The sequence below is a fragment of the Galeopterus variegatus genome, unplaced genomic scaffold (genome assembly GCF_000696425.1).
Source record: "Galeopterus variegatus unplaced genomic scaffold, G_variegatus-3.0.2 Scaffold2425, whole genome shotgun sequence".
Taxonomy (NCBI): domain Eukaryota; kingdom Metazoa; phylum Chordata; class Mammalia; order Dermoptera; family Cynocephalidae; genus Galeopterus; species Galeopterus variegatus.
The window spans coordinates 279,455-298,119 of NW_007728536.1; the positions used below are offsets into that span (position 1 = coordinate 279,455).

General features: G+C 39.5%; 1 protein-coding gene across 1 annotated transcript in view; it reads right to left on the reverse strand.

Moving 5' to 3' along the window:
• Positions 1-16,548, reverse strand: part of CASP10 (caspase 10, apoptosis-related cysteine peptidase) — a gene marked incomplete at its 5' end in the record, with an annotated part of 19,875 nt that extends 3,327 nt beyond the window's left edge. Inside the window, 3 exons of the mRNA XM_008581655.1 lie at positions 2,613-2,649; positions 7,826-7,935; positions 16,413-16,548. Of these exons, the coding sequence (XP_008579877.1) occupies positions 2,613-2,649; positions 7,826-7,935; positions 16,413-16,548 (283 nt within the window). The remainder of the gene's footprint in view (positions 1-2,612; positions 2,650-7,825; positions 7,936-16,412) is intronic.
• Positions 16,549-18,665: the final 2,117 nt, after the last annotated feature.

The window sequence follows — 18,665 nt, forward strand, 5'->3', positions numbered from 1 at the left end:
TTTGGATTAGCAATATGAAGAAAGCATAGATAAGGATTTAACGAGACAACAAATATCAAATGGTACTTTTTTTTTTCAGATAGTAGGCTCTGTTTTCTTGAATTTCTTTTGTAACTTTATTTCTGAACGTAAAATAATATATAATCACAGTAGGAATTAAAAAATGCATGTGATTATTTTCGATGGCTATTGTGAACAGCATTAAAAATTAGCTGAGTTGGCTTCAGTGGAGCCTCTGCACAGCTAAAATGATCTCCTGAAAATGTGCTGCATCTTTGATCCAAGCAGAAAAGAAATGGCTTCAGTTGATAAAAAAAAAAGAAACTTTCCCTTTCTGGAGAACCCAAAGGATATGATGACTGAAAGCATAACAGCATTGCCTCCATAGCCAAAGGTCAACACACCTCTGATTGTTACAGAAAAGGCTGAAAGAACAGAGATAATCACAGAGAGAGGAAGAACCAAGTAAGAAACAAACAGCTCTGAGCCCTGAAGGTCATCAAGGGCTGGACCCCCAGTAGGCAGCACCTGAAGAAACTATCCCCACCTTTGTGCTGGTTTCAGAATTTAGAGTGTTGGCAGATGCTCCCAACATCTCCATGGAGACCGGGGTTGGTGCACCATTCATAGCTCTGTCACCTAGAAAGAGAGGTACTCAGACTCTTCAAATGTCTTTCCCCAAGCACTGGAATGTTCTTACTAATAATTTACTAACATAGCATCTAATTCTAGAGAACCGTTTTTCTCTCAAGGCACTCCTGAGTCATAAATTCAGCCGCCATTCCTGACAGGAGAGGATGATGTCCTCTTTTTTGAAATGTTTGTGTTTTGTCTGGGTTGGAGAAGCATCTAATTCTAGAGAACCGTTTTTCTCTCAAGGCACTCCTGAGTCATAAATTCAGCCGCTATTCCTGACAGGAGAGGATGATGTCCTCTTTTTTGAAATGTTTGTGTTTTGTCTGGGTTGGAGGCTATGCTGCTGGCAGAGGATGGGTTGGGGAATTAAGATCACACGAATCAGCTCAAGGGCTCCTGGGAAAAAGCTTGGTTGGGTTTAGGTCGCATTTATCTTTCACTTGATATATAGACAAGGTGAACATCAAGAAGAAAAAAGAGGGGGGAAAAAGAAAGGTCTAGAGACCCAACTTGGACAGGGCAAAGTCCACAGCACTGGGATTAGCTCAGTTGTACCTTTGGCACTGGCTGAGGATTGTACTGCTTTGAGGTGTTCTTGTGAACTTCCTGGTTCCTCTGGATAGGAATCTACCATCTTTTCAGGAAGTCATAGATGGGTTATTTGTCACATGACAGTAACAGGAAAATGTAACATGAAACTGTTTTCTTCTCCCACTCCCAGAAAGTTTTTAGTAGAATCCACCAAGCTCCACCCTTGTCTCTGGGGCACCAGTTAGTTATTAACTATGATCAAGGGTCAATCCTAGGGGCTTGGTAAGTCCTCAGGGCTTAGCTTGGGGACTTGGAACAGGTCCAGAGAACACACCAAAGGGCACCCAAGCTGCAGTGGCTCAGAGCGCCTGCAAATTCCCCTCACTCTGGGCAAAGGTAACACTGCACGGGAAGCTACATCTAACCTTTGGAATGAGGCAGAATTGCAAAGCTGAAAGAAACTGCTTTATTCTTCAGAGGAGAAAAGCAGTTGCCCAAGCTCACACAACTACATGGTGGTAGAGCCGGGTCCCGGGAGGGTGAGCTCCAGAGTCAGAACGCTGAGTTCAAATCCCAGCTTCACTCCTTTCTACCTGTGGACCTTCAGCACACTACTAGACCTCATGGGTCATCAAGTGGGAATAACAGTAGTACCTATCTCCAGGTGATGGGAAGATTAAGTAGGATAATTCCTGTAAAGCTCTTAGAGCAGTGCCTGGCTCATGACAAATGCTGAGTAATGGTAACTATCATCAACATCAACATCAACATCATATGCTGCAACCTCCAGCCTAGGCAAAAAGACAGAGATGCCTAGGAAAATGATTTGTCTTGAACTCTGAAGGTTAAATTTCCAGAAGAAAAATGAAGAATGGGCTCTGATACTCATAAACTTTACATGTCACAGAGAGACTTCTCCAAAAACCTGTTTGCTCATAAGCGGTTTAGTCCAGTGGCAGATTCTGGAATATTTTCCTAATGTCATGGTTTCTGTGCAAGGATTCAGAGTACTAAACACATTATTGCCAAGTCCTTGCCTCTTGCTTCTCTCCCTCTGAAAAATAGAAGCAACATCTGGAGCCACTCTATAGAAGACATTTCCTCACACTGCACATTCTGCTCTGCTACTGCTGGCCAGCAGGCTGCTGCCCTGCCCATGGAAGGTGACCTAATTCTGAAGGGTAGAGGGAGAGCAGCTGCCTGTATTCCCCAGAATCTGCCATGTGAGGCTTTTGGAGCAGAAACCACCATCCCTCTTCACCCCCCACAGAAAAGGCTGGTGCAATCCATGCATGCAGTGGTTTGTCCTGAATTGGAATAAGAAATGAATTCTCCGCTAATCTATAAACCTTTCCCAAGTCATGTTAAATTGCTTGGTATATATCAAACATATCTATTCCTGCCATACTGATCCAAGCTGTTAAAAGTGAATTAGAAACACCTACCATTACTCCTTGCCTGCTCATTTTGCCAGCACCCCTCCTGTTGAAGAAACAGAAAATGCATGAAATGTAGGAAATTCACACAGGTAGGATGAGGGCTGAAAATCTAGACCTGATGCAGACAAGGACAGATATCTAGTCACCAGCCATAGAAAGAGTCAATAGCAGGAGACAGAAAGAGAAATCAACTCCCTCCTTCCAAAGAGGAAGTTTCACAAAGACACACTGGCAGAAATACAACATGACATATGCACAAGGGTATTTATTCATCCCAGCGTTTTCTGGCATAACTAAGGGCTGGATATAAGCCTAACGTCCACCAACAGAGAGTGGTTGAAAAAGCTATGGTGCATCCACATAGTGGAGCAGGATGCTGAAGACAATTTCTGTACACTTCAGGAAATGTTGTTACACGAAGGGAGCAAAGTGAAGAATAGCGTTTTAGTATGCTACCTCTTTTGTAATAAAGGTTTTCTCCAAAAGCAACAATAGGATAAGTCAAAAAACTAATGAAAACAGTCATGAATGGGAAAAGGGCAGAGGGACAGGATGCCATGCACACTTCTCTGAGTGTCCTCTACAGTTTTTACTCTGGGCCTCCACTAATGTTTTATATAATTAAATATAAAATTAACACAAAGTCTAAGGCCCTTTCTTTTCTGCATTCTCTCCCCATATACTAACTCCTTACCAGCCTGCTGCAGAAAGCCATAAAGGGGGCTTGACCAAGGCATTGGGGAAGGGCTGGCCCTGTGGTGGGCAGCACTAGGTGGACTGCGTGAGGGGACCGGCAAATCATCCCCAAGTCAGTGGGGATGCCTCCCCGCTGGAGTACCCCAGGCTTCTGGCTGCAGGATGGTGACCTGTCTTCAAGCCAGACCAAAGCTGCACTGCCTCACTCCCAGGGCTGCACAATACTGGAATTCCCCAGCTCTGGGGAACACTTTCTAAAAGACTTCTTGCCTGTTTTCATAAGCCACATTTCCTTCCTATGGAATCTTAGAATCCTTCTCAGTGACATCCAAGGGCCTGGCCAGGCTGCCTTTGGGTTTTGTCCAGCAGTTAATTGAATCTCCTGGGATTAAGGGCATTGCCCATGCTGCAGCAGAGTCTGCTCAGTGCCTCCAGGCCCTGGCTTTCCTTGATTTGTCTCTTACAGAGAATAGGGACCAGGGAAAATCTTTAAGGTCCATCTGCTTCTCTTTCCCTTAGGATGTTGCATCCTTTGTTGACACCCCCAAGTCTCTGTGCCAGAGAGGAATGAATGAATGAATGAATGAATGACTCACGGTCTGGCCACACTCAGTCTTCTTGCAACTATTTTCAAGAGGGGTCCAGTAAGGCTTTAAAAAGAAGTGGTGGTATGGCTCCTCCATAGAGAAGCATGCCTCTCTTTAAGAAAACACTATCCCACAGACAAAAACATTGATTTAGTTTTTTAAAAAAAATTAGGGGATGTCACTTGAAATACAAAGAGTTTCTTCTCATTAACCCAACTATTGACAATGTTCTTTTAAATAAGAAAACTCCTCAGGTGCATATGAAACATGAAATGAATTACCAAGGCTTATTCTATCCATCACTAATGGAGAGGGGCAGTGTTGCCTAGGTAACTTAAGACTTCTTCCAACCCTGAGAGTCTATGAGAACATATGCAGTGTGAGGTGCTGACCCCCATGCCTCCTGCAAATCATCCCATGTCAGTGGAACAGCAGCACTTTGGAGGCCAAGGCCACACCACTTTAGAAACCACTGAATTTCTGTAAGGCAGAAAACAGAATCCCGTGTGTGTGTGAGTTCTACATGCACATCAGTATCTGAGCACAAAGCTAGTTGAAAAAGTAGATGGAGGGAGTTAAGTTTAGCTTAACTTAGAAGTAGAGAATCCTAGAATGTCAGTGCTGGGAAGCCATATTTTTTTTTAAATTAGGGGGAGTAGGGAAAAGAGGAGGGTTCTGCAACTCCGTGCCCCAAGCTGTGCCCATGGATGATAGTAAAAGAATCGAAGGGAGCAGCCATCTCTCTGCTTTTCCAGGATAAGAATCAGTTGAATCAAGAGCTATTTTCCTAGAGAAAAGAAGTCAATTTAGGATTTTAGAAATCACAGTTATGTGTTATGTCCCATTTGGGGCTGGAGAGGGGACTCAGATAAACAAACTCACAGCAAGCAGGCAGAGGTGTCACCATTTCTCTTAAGAAAGGATACACTTAATCTCTTAAGATCACTTACAAAGTACCCTACCACCAGCTGAGATTCCTTCAAATGCCCAAACACCCCCACCTGCCATCTGGGGGTTCAGAACAAGAGCCACAGGCCTCCTGGCTCCCCATCAGTTTCTGGCTGCCTACACAGTCTTCAGGGTGCCATCTGTCCAGCCTTTGCCAAATTCCAGGAGCGACTGGTCATCTGGCTGGTTTCCACTGCCTCTTTCATAGGCAAAAAAAAAAATAAACCAACTTCTGGGTGAGAAAGGAGGGGTCTTACTTACGTAGAGTGCTGAGTACTGACATAATTGTGGACAAAACACTGGAGTTTGCAAAGCATTGTTTTGCAACCAACATAGTAAATACTGGATCACACAAGAATCATCAATGGATGCTCGATGTGGGAGAAAACTTTTCATGCAGAGCAGGATATTTGCAGGGTCTTAAAATGTCTCCCCAGCACTTCCTTATTAGTTGTATGAGAAAAAAATAGTGACTATATAAAATTAACTACATAGTGAAGAAATAAGACAACATTTTCACTAAATAACCGAAATTAGCATCACTAACGGGGGGCAGATGGACATCACATACTTCCAGATGTGATGCCCTGAGAAAGATACAACATCACTATGTGATATTCTGGCCAGAATGTATAGCTTGGATCTAATCATGAGGAAACACCACAAACATCAAAAATAAGGAAAATGCTATTTTTTCACAAAAGGCGGAAGGAGTGACTGCATTCTTCAGAAAGTCTCAATGTTATAAAAGAGGAAGAAAAGTTGTGGAAATGTTCAAGATTAAAGGAGACTAAAGGGACATAACAACAATTACAATATTGTATTTATATATGATCCTAGATTGAATTTTTACTGGAGGGGAAAAAGCTATCAAGAACATTATAGGGGCAAAGGACAAAGTTGGAATATGGACCATCAATTTGATAAAAGTATTGTATAAATTTAACTTTATTGGCATTGATAACTGTACTATAGTTTTATAAAAGAATATCCTTATTCTTAGGAAATACACACTGAAGTATTTAGGGGTAAACAGCCATGACGTATGCAACTTATTCTCAAAAAGTTCAGAAAAAAATTATGTGTGTGTAGGAGAGAGGGTGAGAGACAGAGAGCCCAAGAAGAGTGCACAAAAATCATAAAGCTAATAGGGTAAAATATCAACAACAGGTAAGTGAATCTGTGTAAACAGTATATAGGTGTTCTTTGTATTAATCGCATTCTGCAACTTTCCTGTAAGATATTATTCCCATATTTTAAATTATAACTTTAAAAATATAAAACTATGAAAGTAGTAAAGAATCTATGAAAGAATTGCTAAAAAATAAAAATTAAAACTTCCACAAACAACTCAATTAGAAAATGGGCAAAGGACTCAAATGGACATTTGTCCAAAGAAGACATACAAATGGCCAACAAGTACATGAAAAGATGCACAACATCATTAGTCACTAGGGAAATACAAGTCAAAACCACAATGAGATATTGCCTCACATCCATTAGGATGGCTACTATCAAAAAAAACAAAAAAAAAAGAAAGAAAGAAAGTAGCAAGTGCTCTGAAGATGTGGAGAAATCGACCACAATGAGATATTGCCTCACATCCATTAGGATGGCTACTATCAAAAAAAACAAAAAAAAGAAAGAAAGAAAGTAGCAAGTGCTCTGAAGATGTGGAGAAATCAGAACCCCTGTGCACAGTTGGTGGAAATGTAAAATGGTGCAGCAACGGCGGAAAACAGTATGGAGATTCCTCAAAAAATTTAAAATAAAATTACTAAATGATCCAACATTTCCACTATGTGTATATACCCAAAAGAATTGAAAGCTGGGTCTCAAAGAGATATTTTTACATCCAAGTTCATAGCAGCATTATTAGCAATAGCCAAGAGGAGGAAGCAACCCTAGACTCCATCGATGAGTAGATAAATAAAATGTAGTATATACACATAGTGGAATATTATTCAGCCTTATAAAGGAAGGAAAATTTGAAACGTGCTACAACATGATCTTGAAGACTTTATGCTAAGTGAAATAAGCCAGTCACAAAAGAACAAATATTGCATGATTTCACTTAAATGAGGTTCCTAGAATAGTCAAATTCGTAGAGACAGAAAGTAGAATGGTGGTTTCCAGGGGTGGGGGGAGGAGGAAATGGGGAGTTATTGTTTAATGGATATAAAGTTTCAATTAGAGAAGATGAAAAAGTTCTGAAGGTGGATGGAGGTGATGGTTGCACAACAATGTGAATGTACTTAACACTTCTGAACTGTACACTTAAAAATGGTTAAGATGGTAAATTTTATGTTATGTGTATTTTACCACAATTAAAAAAAAAAAAAGATTTCCAAGGCCAAGTTAACTTCATTGATGCTGACAGATGTTGGCAAAGTTCAACTACCCAAGTCTGCGGGGAAGAAACGTAAATCCCATGGAAGAATGTCATGTGTCTCCCAAGGGTCATGATCACATTGTGAGGAACACACTGCAGATTCTCCCCGTGTTTCTCCCTTTACCCATCCTCCCACTGCTGAGCACTACAGAAAGCAGGAGCCCAGTTCTTGCTCTCTAGGGTGGACTGGCTCCATGATTTCTGGGGCCTCTTGTTCATATGTTACCAAGAATTTCAAAACGTTGACAGCAGAGCATTAAACAAAGCATGGGACCCTATGCAGCTGCATGGACTGTATGCCCATGAAGCTGGCTCTGACCGAAGTGAACAGATAAGAGAGGAACCATTTTAAAGCAGCCCAGGGATGTACTGGAGTCAGGTCAAACCAGCTAGTGAGAGTCAATTGTTAGATTTTCAGAAAATTTGCAATCTGGTTGATGTCATGTTTGTTACTTACAATCAGCCATAGTCGGAGTACTTATAGCAAACTCCACAAATCAAGGCCTCTTTCTTTTTCTCTCTCTTTCTTTTTGAGGTGTTGAGGATGGAGTGTGGAGTTGGTGGTTAAACATTGACCAGCACACCACTGAACCTACCTGTAAGGCTCCACATAATTGTTTAATGTCCGATGAGGAAATTAATTCTTTCTCTCCTTGATGCAATGACTCAGTTTCCTTGTCTACCGGAGGTGTTACTACCTGAGCAGCTGGAAATAAAATCACAGACAGGAAAACAAAAATCACCTTCTGATTAGTAGCAATCCAAGATAACCAATCATCAAAAGCTGTCACCAAAAATTATTATTTTAAAGAGACTTAGACATTTCAAATGGCATTTGCTTGTGGAGGTCTCCATATATACCTCCCTTAAAATGTGAATGCATAAATTATTTTTATTATTGCTATATTTTCATTCCTTGTACTGTTATATTTTCTTTCTTATTGGTTTTATGTTTTGTTAATTTTATAATTTTATTAGTTCCTAAAATTACTGTATACATTATGAAATAGTATTTAAGAACTTATAGTGTTTAATGTGCCAGATAATTGCCAAGTAGAGATTCTAAAAGCATTATCTCAAAAAATAATATCAGAATTTAGACTATAATAGCAAAGAAAGGAATAAAGAAAGAGAAAGGAAGGAAGGAAGGAAGGAAGGAAGGGAGGGAGGGAGAAAGAGAGAGAGAGAGAGAAAAAGAAATGGGGCTGGCCAGTTAGCTCAGTTGGTTACAGCATGGTGCTGATAACAACAAGGTCTAGGGTTCAATCCCTGTGCCACCTACCTGCCAAAAGAAATAAAAAAGAGAGAGAGAAAGAAAGAAAGAAGAGAGGATGGAATAAAGAAGAAAGAAAAGCCATTCAAAAGTGGTAATTAACTAAACACGTTATATCCATAAAATGGATTTCTATAGAACCATTAATAAGAATGAGCTATTTCTGTATTATATTCATGGAAAATAGCTATATTAAGTGGGAAAAAAAAAGCAAGTTATAGAATATAATAGCGTGGTCTTAGATAAATAAATGTATTATACCTACACACATGCACACACACACACAATTGTTTCTATACAGAAAAAAATCTACAAGAATGTATTTTAAACAGTGGTTATCTCTAGAGAATGAGTTGGCAATAAAGGAAGAAGGAGAAAAGAGATTTTACTTTCTACACTCTGTATTATTTTCATTATTTAAATTTTTATTTAATTTTATTATAATTACATACATTATTTTTAATAATAAATTTAAAATACTAAAGCAAACACCAAGGCTCAAGAAACTCAGAAAGTTAGCCAGGAGATCCTTAAATAAAGCTACTGTCTTCATCAGATACAATGGACTTGGACTCTGGATCACAAAAGAAAAGCCCAAAATCTACATACCTATTATCTTTTCAGTCCTTTAGTCTCTCATCTTAAAGGCAGAATTAGGCCCAAACTCTTAGGACCATAGAAAGTCAGTATTAAAATATTAATAATAATTGACACCCAAAAGAAATCATACACAGGTAGGTTGTAGAAAAGAAAACTCACAATTAGAACTCTTCTGATATAAAGTTCAGTCCTCAATACTCGCTGAGGTGAATGTAAACATGAACTACATAGAAACTAGTGTGCCTTCTCCAGAGTTCAAATATTCAAAATAACATGACCACCTGCCCAATGTCTACTTTGTGTGGGATACTACATTACAGGAAAACAACAATGTAATCAGGAAAAAAACGCAGCATTCAGAGTTCATGTGAAAATTCGAAATACTTTTTCAATATCAACTTCCTGCTTTTTTTCTCACTTGATAACTTGATGGTAAGAATAACTTTTTATTCTTCATAACTTTTACTTAAATTATACATTTATTCATTGCTTTAATTATTGTTTGACATTTTATCAGTTTTACAACAGTACATTTTGTTCCTTACCTCATTTTGTGCTAACTGAATTCTTAGAGAGAAGTCTGGTCTTAGCTAATTTTGTTTTTTGTTTTGTTTTGGTGGAATAGGAAGGCAGGTTTTAATCAGGAATACCCATGACCTGAGGAGAGATGTTAGGCAAGCCCATCTCTCCAGTAAACCTGAAGGACATGGCTAGACTAAAACCATCTCAAAGACTCAGATTTACCGAGGGGTTTTTAAACAGGGGGTTGAGGGAATGGAATGTGGGACATGAAAAGCAGGAGGGAGGGGAACATGATCTGTGGGGGCTCCGAGCAAGGAGCCAGGTGCAAAGCAAGTTCTCGCCAAGGCTCCATCTGGTTTCTGTTCCCATCCTTGATGTTATCTTAGGGTCCTGCTGGATTTTAATGTGCTTAAGGGTAGAATCAGTACAGCTTTACTGAAGTCTTCTTTGATTTCTTGGAGTCTGGATATTATGTGTCTTGTGGCAAGTTTGCAACTCCAGGCTAACTGGAAAACAACATTGATTCTTTCATACAATTACCTCTCTATTCTTGAGTTACTTTAGTTCATGTTCTCTGTTTGCTGCAGTAAATCATTCAGCAAATCTTTCAGGTGAGGTTCTTGCTTGACATACTTTCTTAAGCTCTGCATATTTGAGAATGTCTTCTAGTTGCCCTTGTACAGAAATGATAACTTGGCAGGGTATATAATTCTTGGTTCAAAATTATTTTCCTTTAAAAATATGTTGTTCCTTTGTCTTCTGGGATTTAGAGTTGCAAGAGAAAAATCTGAGATTGGCCTGACTTTTACCCCTTTATAGATAACTTGCTTTTTCTGTCTGGTTATTTGTAGAATTTTATCATATTCTTGAAATTTAAAAAAATCACCAGAATATGTCTAGGTGTTGCTTTCTTTTCATCACATTTTAAAAGTACCCTGTGCTCTTTTCATATTTGTAGATCTAGTTTGTTCTTCAAGTCTGGAAAATTTTCTTCAATTAGTTCCTTAATTACTGTTTCAGTTCCATTTGCTTTGTCCTCTGTTTCAGGCATTCCTATCATGCATAGATTGTATCTCCTGGACAGGACCTCTAGGTCTCTTTCTCTTCTTTTCTTATCTTGATTTATTTCCCCTTTTTCTCTGCAATCTGTGAGACTTTCTCTTGTTTTGCATTTACTTCAGTAATTTTGTGGACAATCCAACTGGTGCCTTCTTTCTATTAACTCCCTCAACTCCCTGATACTTTTCAAGCTCTCTGTCTATGCCTTCTCTATCACTGCATATAGTTTGTTAAACTTCCTTATTACAGAATTCTTAAGCCTTTCTATAGCTTCTATTTCCAGTGCTATATCCATTTCAAGAGGAGGCATTATTTTCTCGATTACTTAGCTCTGTTCCTTTCTTCTCAACTGCAGCATTATGATCTTTTCAATAGCTCTTCTTAGCAATGAGGACCAAAAATGAAGATTAAGGGAGGTCTTCAGCAGCACTGAAAATAAAACATCCAAAATGGTTCCCTAGCTTCATTTTTAACCAAAGAAATTTGCACACAGATTGAGTTACTGAACTAAATTATGGGTGTGGCATATAATATATATTATATATATTAGAATATATTAGTTAGCTACACTAACAAGAAAAAGGAGAGACGACCCAAATAAAAAAAGAAATGAAAAAGAAGACATTACAACTGATACTACAGAAATACAAAGGATCATTAGAGACTATTAAAAACAAGTATATGATGGGCCGGCCCGGTGGCGCACGGGAGAGTGTGCTGCTTGGGAGTGCGGCGGCGCTCCCGCTGAGGGTTCAGATCCCATGTGGAGACCGGTCCCGCTCACTGGCTGAGCGCGGTGCGGGCGCAACACCGAGGGTTGCGATCCCGTTACCGGTCAGTAAAAAAGACAAAAAGGAAAAAAAAAACAAGTATATGTCAACAAATTGAAAAATCTAAAGGCAATGGGTAAATTTCTGGACACATATAATCTACCAAGACTAAACCAAGAAGAAACAGAAAAACTGAACAGACCAATAATGAGTAAAGAGATTAATCAGTAATAAAAAGTGTCCCAGCAAAGAAAATCCCAGGACCAGATAGCTTCACTGCTGAATTCTACCAAACTTTTAAAGAACACCAATTCTTCTCAAACTATTTTAAAAAGTCAAAGAGAAGGGAATTATTCCAAACTCATTCTGAGTCCAGCACCACCCTGTTACCAAAACCAGACAAAAACACAACAACAACAAAAAATCTATAGGCCAATATTCTTGATGAACATAGACTCAAAAACCCTCAACAAAATACTAGCAAATAGAATTTAACAGCACATCAAAAAGATTATACACCATGATCAAATGGGATTTATCCCAGGAATGCACGTATACAAATCAGTAAGTGTGCATACACCACATCAACAGAATGAAGGACAAAAATCATATGATCATCTCAATAGATGCAGAAAAAGCATTTTATAGGGCCGGCCCGGTGGCGCACTGGAGAGTGCGCTGCTTGGGAGCGCCTGGTTCCCGCTCACTGGCTGAGTGCGGTGCGGGCGCAACACTGAGAGTTGCGATCCCGTTGCCAGTCAGTAAAAAAGACAAAAAGGAAAAAAAAAAAGAAAAAGCATTTTATAAAATTCAACATCACTTCATGATAAAAAGTCCTCAGTGAAATAGGTGTAGAAAGAACATAACTCAACACAATAAAGTCCATATATGACAAATCCACAGCTAACATCATGCCAAATGAAGAAAAGTTCAGAGCTTTTCTTCTAAGAACAGGAACAAGAGAAGGATGCCCACTTTTACCGCTCTTCAACAGCAGAGCTCTGGATGTCCTAACCCTTAGGCAAGAGAAAGAAATAAAAAGCATCCAAACTGGAAAAGAGAAAATCAAATTGTCCCTGTTTGTAGATGACATGACCTTACATATAGAAAAACCTAAAACTACCCTGAAAAAACTCTAACTGATCGATGAATTCAGTAAAGTTGCAGGATACAAAACCAACATACAAAAATCAGTAGTGTTTCTATACACCAACTACAAAAAACTACCCTGAAAAAACTCTAACTGATCGATGAATTCAGTAAAGTTGCAGGATACAAAACCAACATACAAAAATCAGTAGTGTTTCTATACACCAACAACAAACTAGCTGAAAAATAATTCAAGAAAGCATTCCCATTTACAATAGCTACCAAAAAAAAAAAACCACCTAAGAATAAACATAACCAAGGAGGTGAAAGATCTCTAAAATAAAAACTATAAAACGTATTGTCAAAATGTTCATATTACCAAAAGCAATCTACAGATTCTACGCAATCCCCATCAAAATACCAATGACATTCTTCATAGAAATAGAAAAAACAATTCGAACATTCATATGGAACCACAAAAAAACCCAAATAGCCAAAGCAATCCCGAGCAAAAAGAACAAAGCTAGAAGCATCACACTCTCTGACTTCAAAATATACTAAAACTATAGCAACCAAAACAGTATAATACTGGAATAAAAACAGACACATGAACCAATGGAACAGAATAGAAAACCCAGAAATAAACCCAGTTATCCACAGCCAACTAATTTTTGACAAACACACCAAGAATGTACGTTGAGGAAAGGACAACGTCTTTAACAAATGGTCCTGGGAAACCTGGATATTCATATACAGAAGAATAAAACTAGATTCCCATCTTTCACTGTATACAAAAATCAACTCAAAATGGATTAAAGACTTAAATGTAAGACCTGAAAATATAAAATTGATAGAAGGAAACATACGGGAAACACTTCAAGACATTGGTCCAGGCAAAGATTTTATGGAGAGGACTCAAAAGTATAGGCAACAAAAGCAAAAATAGATAAATGGGACTATATCAAACTAAAAAGCTTCTGCACAGCAAAGGAAGCAGTCAACAGAGTAAAGAGGCAACCAGCAGAATGGGAGAAAACATTTGCAAACTATTCATTCAACAATGGGTTAATATCTAGAATACATAAGGAACTGAAATAACTCAACAGCAAAAAAAGTAATCTAATTTTTAGATGAGCAAATGACCTGAATAAACATTTCTCAAAAGAAGACATACAAATGGACAAGTACTTGAAAAAAATGCTCAACATCACTAATCATCAGGGAAATGCAAATCAAAACCACAAAGAGCTATCATCTCACCCCCGTTAAAATGGCTATTATTAAAAAGACAGAAAATGGGAATGGGTTAATATCTAGAATACATAAGGAACTGAAATAACTCAACAGCAAAAAAAGTAATCTAATTTTTAGATGAGCAAATGACCTGAATAAACATTTCTCAAAAGAAGACATACAAATGGACAAGTACTTGAAAAAAATGCTCAACATCACTAATCATCAGGGAAATGCAAATCAAAACCACAAAGAGCTATCATCTCACCCCCGTTAAAATGGCTATTATTAAAAAGACAGAAAATAACAAATAACTCTTATATACTGTTGGTGGGAATGTAAATTAGTACAACCATTATGGAAAACAGTATGGAAGTTCCTCAAAAAACTACAAATAGGACTACCATATGATCCAGCAATCCCACTACTGCGTGTTTATCTAAAGGAAAGGAAATCAGTATACTGAAACGATACCTGCACTCCAACGTTTACTGCAGCACTATTCACAATAGCGCCTCCGAGCTGTGGGGGTGGGGAGCGCGCCAGTCGCGCAGGCAGCGGCCGAGGACGCCTGCGCCGGGGACATCCCTGGGCCGGGCCCCAGGCTCCATCGCTCACCCTGGTGCTCGAGGGCCCCCTGGATATCGTGGTTCCACCGGGGAGCTGGGACACTCCGGACCCAGAGGAAACCGGGGTGACAGAGGAGACAAGGGCGCGGGGGCCCGGGGCTCCAAGGGCCGCCAAGGCGTGCCTGGCATTAGCAGGACGGCCACGACGGCGCTCACGGAGAGCCGGGGCTGGCGATCCTGGCCTTCCCCATGCTGTCGGTGCTCAGGAGACTCCGAGGGCCTGTGACACTTCAGTCTGCCCAGGAACCGTGTTAGGAGGGGGCGGGAAAAACCAGGTCCTAGGAGCTCATAAAATAGCAGCCACGGAAGCGAAAGGGTGCGGACCAGACTGAAGCACGAGTTCCGATAGGGCACGCGGGGCCAGCGGCGCCCGGTTATCAGGGAGCGAACAGCACGACAGGCTGCGACACCCAGGAACGGTTTCCGACCGGACACTGGGCCCTGACAGCATCCTGACCCCACTGCTGTCAGTGTTCTGTCTCCACGCCTGTCTACAGCAGTCTGCTCATCTGTGATAGCACAGGGCAAACGCAGGCCCTAAGTAGTAAAACTGTAAACCTAACATTCACGAGGGGTGTAGGACGTACCCATAGAAAGTTTTGTACAATTCCATGAGGCAAAAAGATGGAGCAACTTGTTTACATAGCATTTGTGTAAAGACTATGATATAATCCCAATAAAATGATTTATTAAATCTTCAGATTAATAACTGGCCACAGCATAACAAAAAATAAAGAATTTAATGTACAGAGGGAAAAAAGTTAAGGTCATAGAAGTAGAGAGTAGAATGGTGGTTACTAGAGGCTGGGAAGGATAAGGGGTAGGGGCTAGGGAGCGATTGATTAATGGAGACGAACTGACAGTTGGGCAGGAAGAATAAGTTCTAGTGTTCTACAGCAGGTCTAGGCATCTATAACCAACAAATAATTGGGGCTGGCTGATTAGCACAGTTGGCTACAGAGTGGTACTGGTAACACCAGGGTCCAATGTCTGATCCCGGTACCGGACACCCAACAAAAAAAAAAATAAAAATAAAAAACAAAAATTAACAGATACCCATACCAGCCAGCTGCCAAAAAAAAAATAAAATTTAATTTAAAAACTGTTTTAATTTAAAAATGGAAATTTGTGCACAAGATTGACTCACTGAACTAAATTATGGGTGTGGAACAAAACCTTTATGAATATATTCATGAATTTTTACATATAGCTCTTGTTTAATAGTGTAGAAATGGACTCGGAAAAACACAAATATTTAGCATTTTGACATGTGGTGAGGCAGCCAGATTTTATTTCTGCCCTGTGCTTCTACCTCTTTATAATATCATAGCAAAACTACCTTTATAAGATAGACTTTTAAAAAAAACAAGAAAATATAGTTCTTCTCTGATAGCAATTTCTGAGAATACGAAAGTCTTCATGACTTTCCTCAATGACAAACATAATCATAATAGCAACATGTATTGAATACTTACTCTGTGCCAGGCATGCATTTTATAGAAATTATCTCATTCAATTCTTACAAAAACCTATGAGGTAGGTCCTATTATGATACCCACTTTACAGATGGGGAAAGTGAGACATAAAAGCTAAAGAAAGGGCCAATACACCACTAAGAGTGGAATCCTGGCAATCTGACTCTATAGGCCCCACTCTTAACCCCTACACTACCCTGCTCTTATTTTTCATGTTATTTCATTCAAAAAAATTTCCTACACTCTCACCCCCATGTAAGAATCAGAAGACATTTGTCTAAAACTACTTTCTCCCACTAGAATGTAAATTCCAAGAGGGCAGGAGTTTTGCTCTGTACCTTGCTATCCCCAACTTACAAAATAATGCCTGGTACAAAGTATGTATTCAACGAATACGAGTTCAGTGAACAAATGGGGAGATTCTGGCTTTCGCAAGAGAATATTTTCAGAATAGTGTAAACAACATCGTACACAGCAAATTGGTTTTAAAATTCCTGTGGTTTGGTGCAAGTAAGCAAACATAAGCTACTTACCCTTCTCTCTTTTATAGTCCTCTATCTTTCTCATTAGGCTAGGTACAGTCTTTTTGATGAGGTTCTCCAGTAACGTCAGATTATCTTCATCTATTAGAGCTTGTTTCTCTAGATATGCCAGTAAACTTAGAGAGGTCTGCAAGAGAATCAATGGGGTCACATTTACTTGCCTACTAATTAACCATTCATTCGTTAAATAGGGCCTGCATGGCTGCTCGGCACCAGGTTCTGAACTGACGATCAAGATACAATGTCTGCAATCTTGGGCACAAGTGGTGATGGTCAGCTTTGTACCCCATGAATATTCATAATCAATTTTTTAAAAAAGATATAGTGTCTGCAAAACACACTCCAGAGTAATAGAAAAAGCATCTGATTTACGATAATGGGGAGGACTTGATCACATCTGTCTCACTACTGGACAGATCATCTAGGCAACAAACCTAGAGGAACAGTTAATCTATCAGATGGAGAGTACAAATATATGGCAGGGAGGGGAAGAGGAGAGAGGGGAGGGGAAGGGAAATGGAAGGGGAGGAAGATGGGGAGGGGAGAGATTGGATAAGGGGCATAAAGAATAAGTATGATTTGTAACAATGAATATGCAAATAAAAAATAAAAAGATATAGTGTCTTCCCCCAAGGAGCCCAATAGTGTAGAAGGCGCTACCAAGCAAAGCTCTAAACAATCTGTATTAGTACCAGATACCAAATATATATACTCTCTACACTTCAGGCATAGGAGCCTGCGTATATTAACCTCAGAACAACCCAATGAAGAAGATACTATTATAAAACTCATTTAAAGGATGAAATAACTGAGGCACAGAGAGGTTCAGTAACTTGCCCAAGATCACAGAGCCAGTAAGGGGCAGAGCTGGTACAATCTGATGCGAAAATCTACCTTATTAACCATTTATCTATCCTGCCCCTAACTTACGTCTGTAGGTGATATAATTGATTAGGAACCAGCAAAACAGGGACACCTAAGAAACGGGGGGAAAAGTTTTGAAATAATTTTATATCTGGTATCTTAAAAGAAAAAAAAATGTCTAAGTATCCCTGGGGGAGAAAAAAACAAGAATCAGCTAGTATTATTTTAATATTGAATTATATATGGGTGGAAGGCATCATAATCTTTTCAGTGATTAGGGCTTCTGAACATATTAATCAGGTTATGGAAAAAATATATGAACAAAATTATATTGGAGCCCACAGAAAAGAGTAATTAGAAAGTGAACATCTGAACACTATCTAACTACATACATAAGTATTCGCAGGATGGAAACTGGAGAAGTCTCCAGTCCATGTTGAACAGTTCAAAGTTTGAAAAGGGACAGTGTATTCAGGAAGGCTGGGAAGGAGGCTGGAGTAACTTCAGTCCAAGGGAGAGCTCAGTAGGTTGGTTGTGGCTGGGACAGTGAGCTGGTGTCAGACCATGAAGGAACACGAACACCCTGTGAGGAGGTTGGGCAAGTGTCCCATGGGTCAAGGGCTGCCAATAGCAGTCTTTAAAGAGTACAGTGACATAAACAGATTTGTTTTTAAATAGCAATCTTGGGGGTAGGTTAGAGGAGGAAATGGATTAGAAAGAAATTATTGGCAGGAAGATTAGTTACTCTGGTGAGGAGATGATCAAGACCTGGTCTTCAGCTAGCAGTGGAAAGGCAGAGGAGACACCGGATTTGAGAGACAATTCTGAAGTATAATTTGGTGAGATTTGATGATCTATTGGAAGCAGGTGAAGAAAAGACGGAAGAGTGAAAGATGACTTCAAATAGTGAGACCACTCATTCATTCATCATGCATCTATTCCACAGAACAGGCTCCACACCAAACTGCACATGGGAGATGATCCTCGAATGGCATCTTGAAGGATGATGAGGCTTAACTGACAATGCAGAAAAGGGCATTCCAGGCAAAGAGCACCATATGCAGAAAACAAGGTTATGAAGAAGTTCTTGGTGGCTCGGCAGGAATAGTTTCATTGGAGTGATGCATGCTGAAGCCATACTGAAATGCATCAGAATGTGACTAAGGGTTGAGTTAGTGGGGAGACAGAACGTACAGACTATTATTTGAAGAAGTTTAGCACTAAAGGGAAGGAGGAAGATAGAGCAGTAACATAAGAAAGATGAAGTGTTACTCAAAATAGACTAAAGACTTAAATATAAGACCTGAAACTATAAAACACCTGAAAGAAAACACAAGGGAAACACTTCAGGAAGTAGGACTGGGCAAAGACTTTATGAAT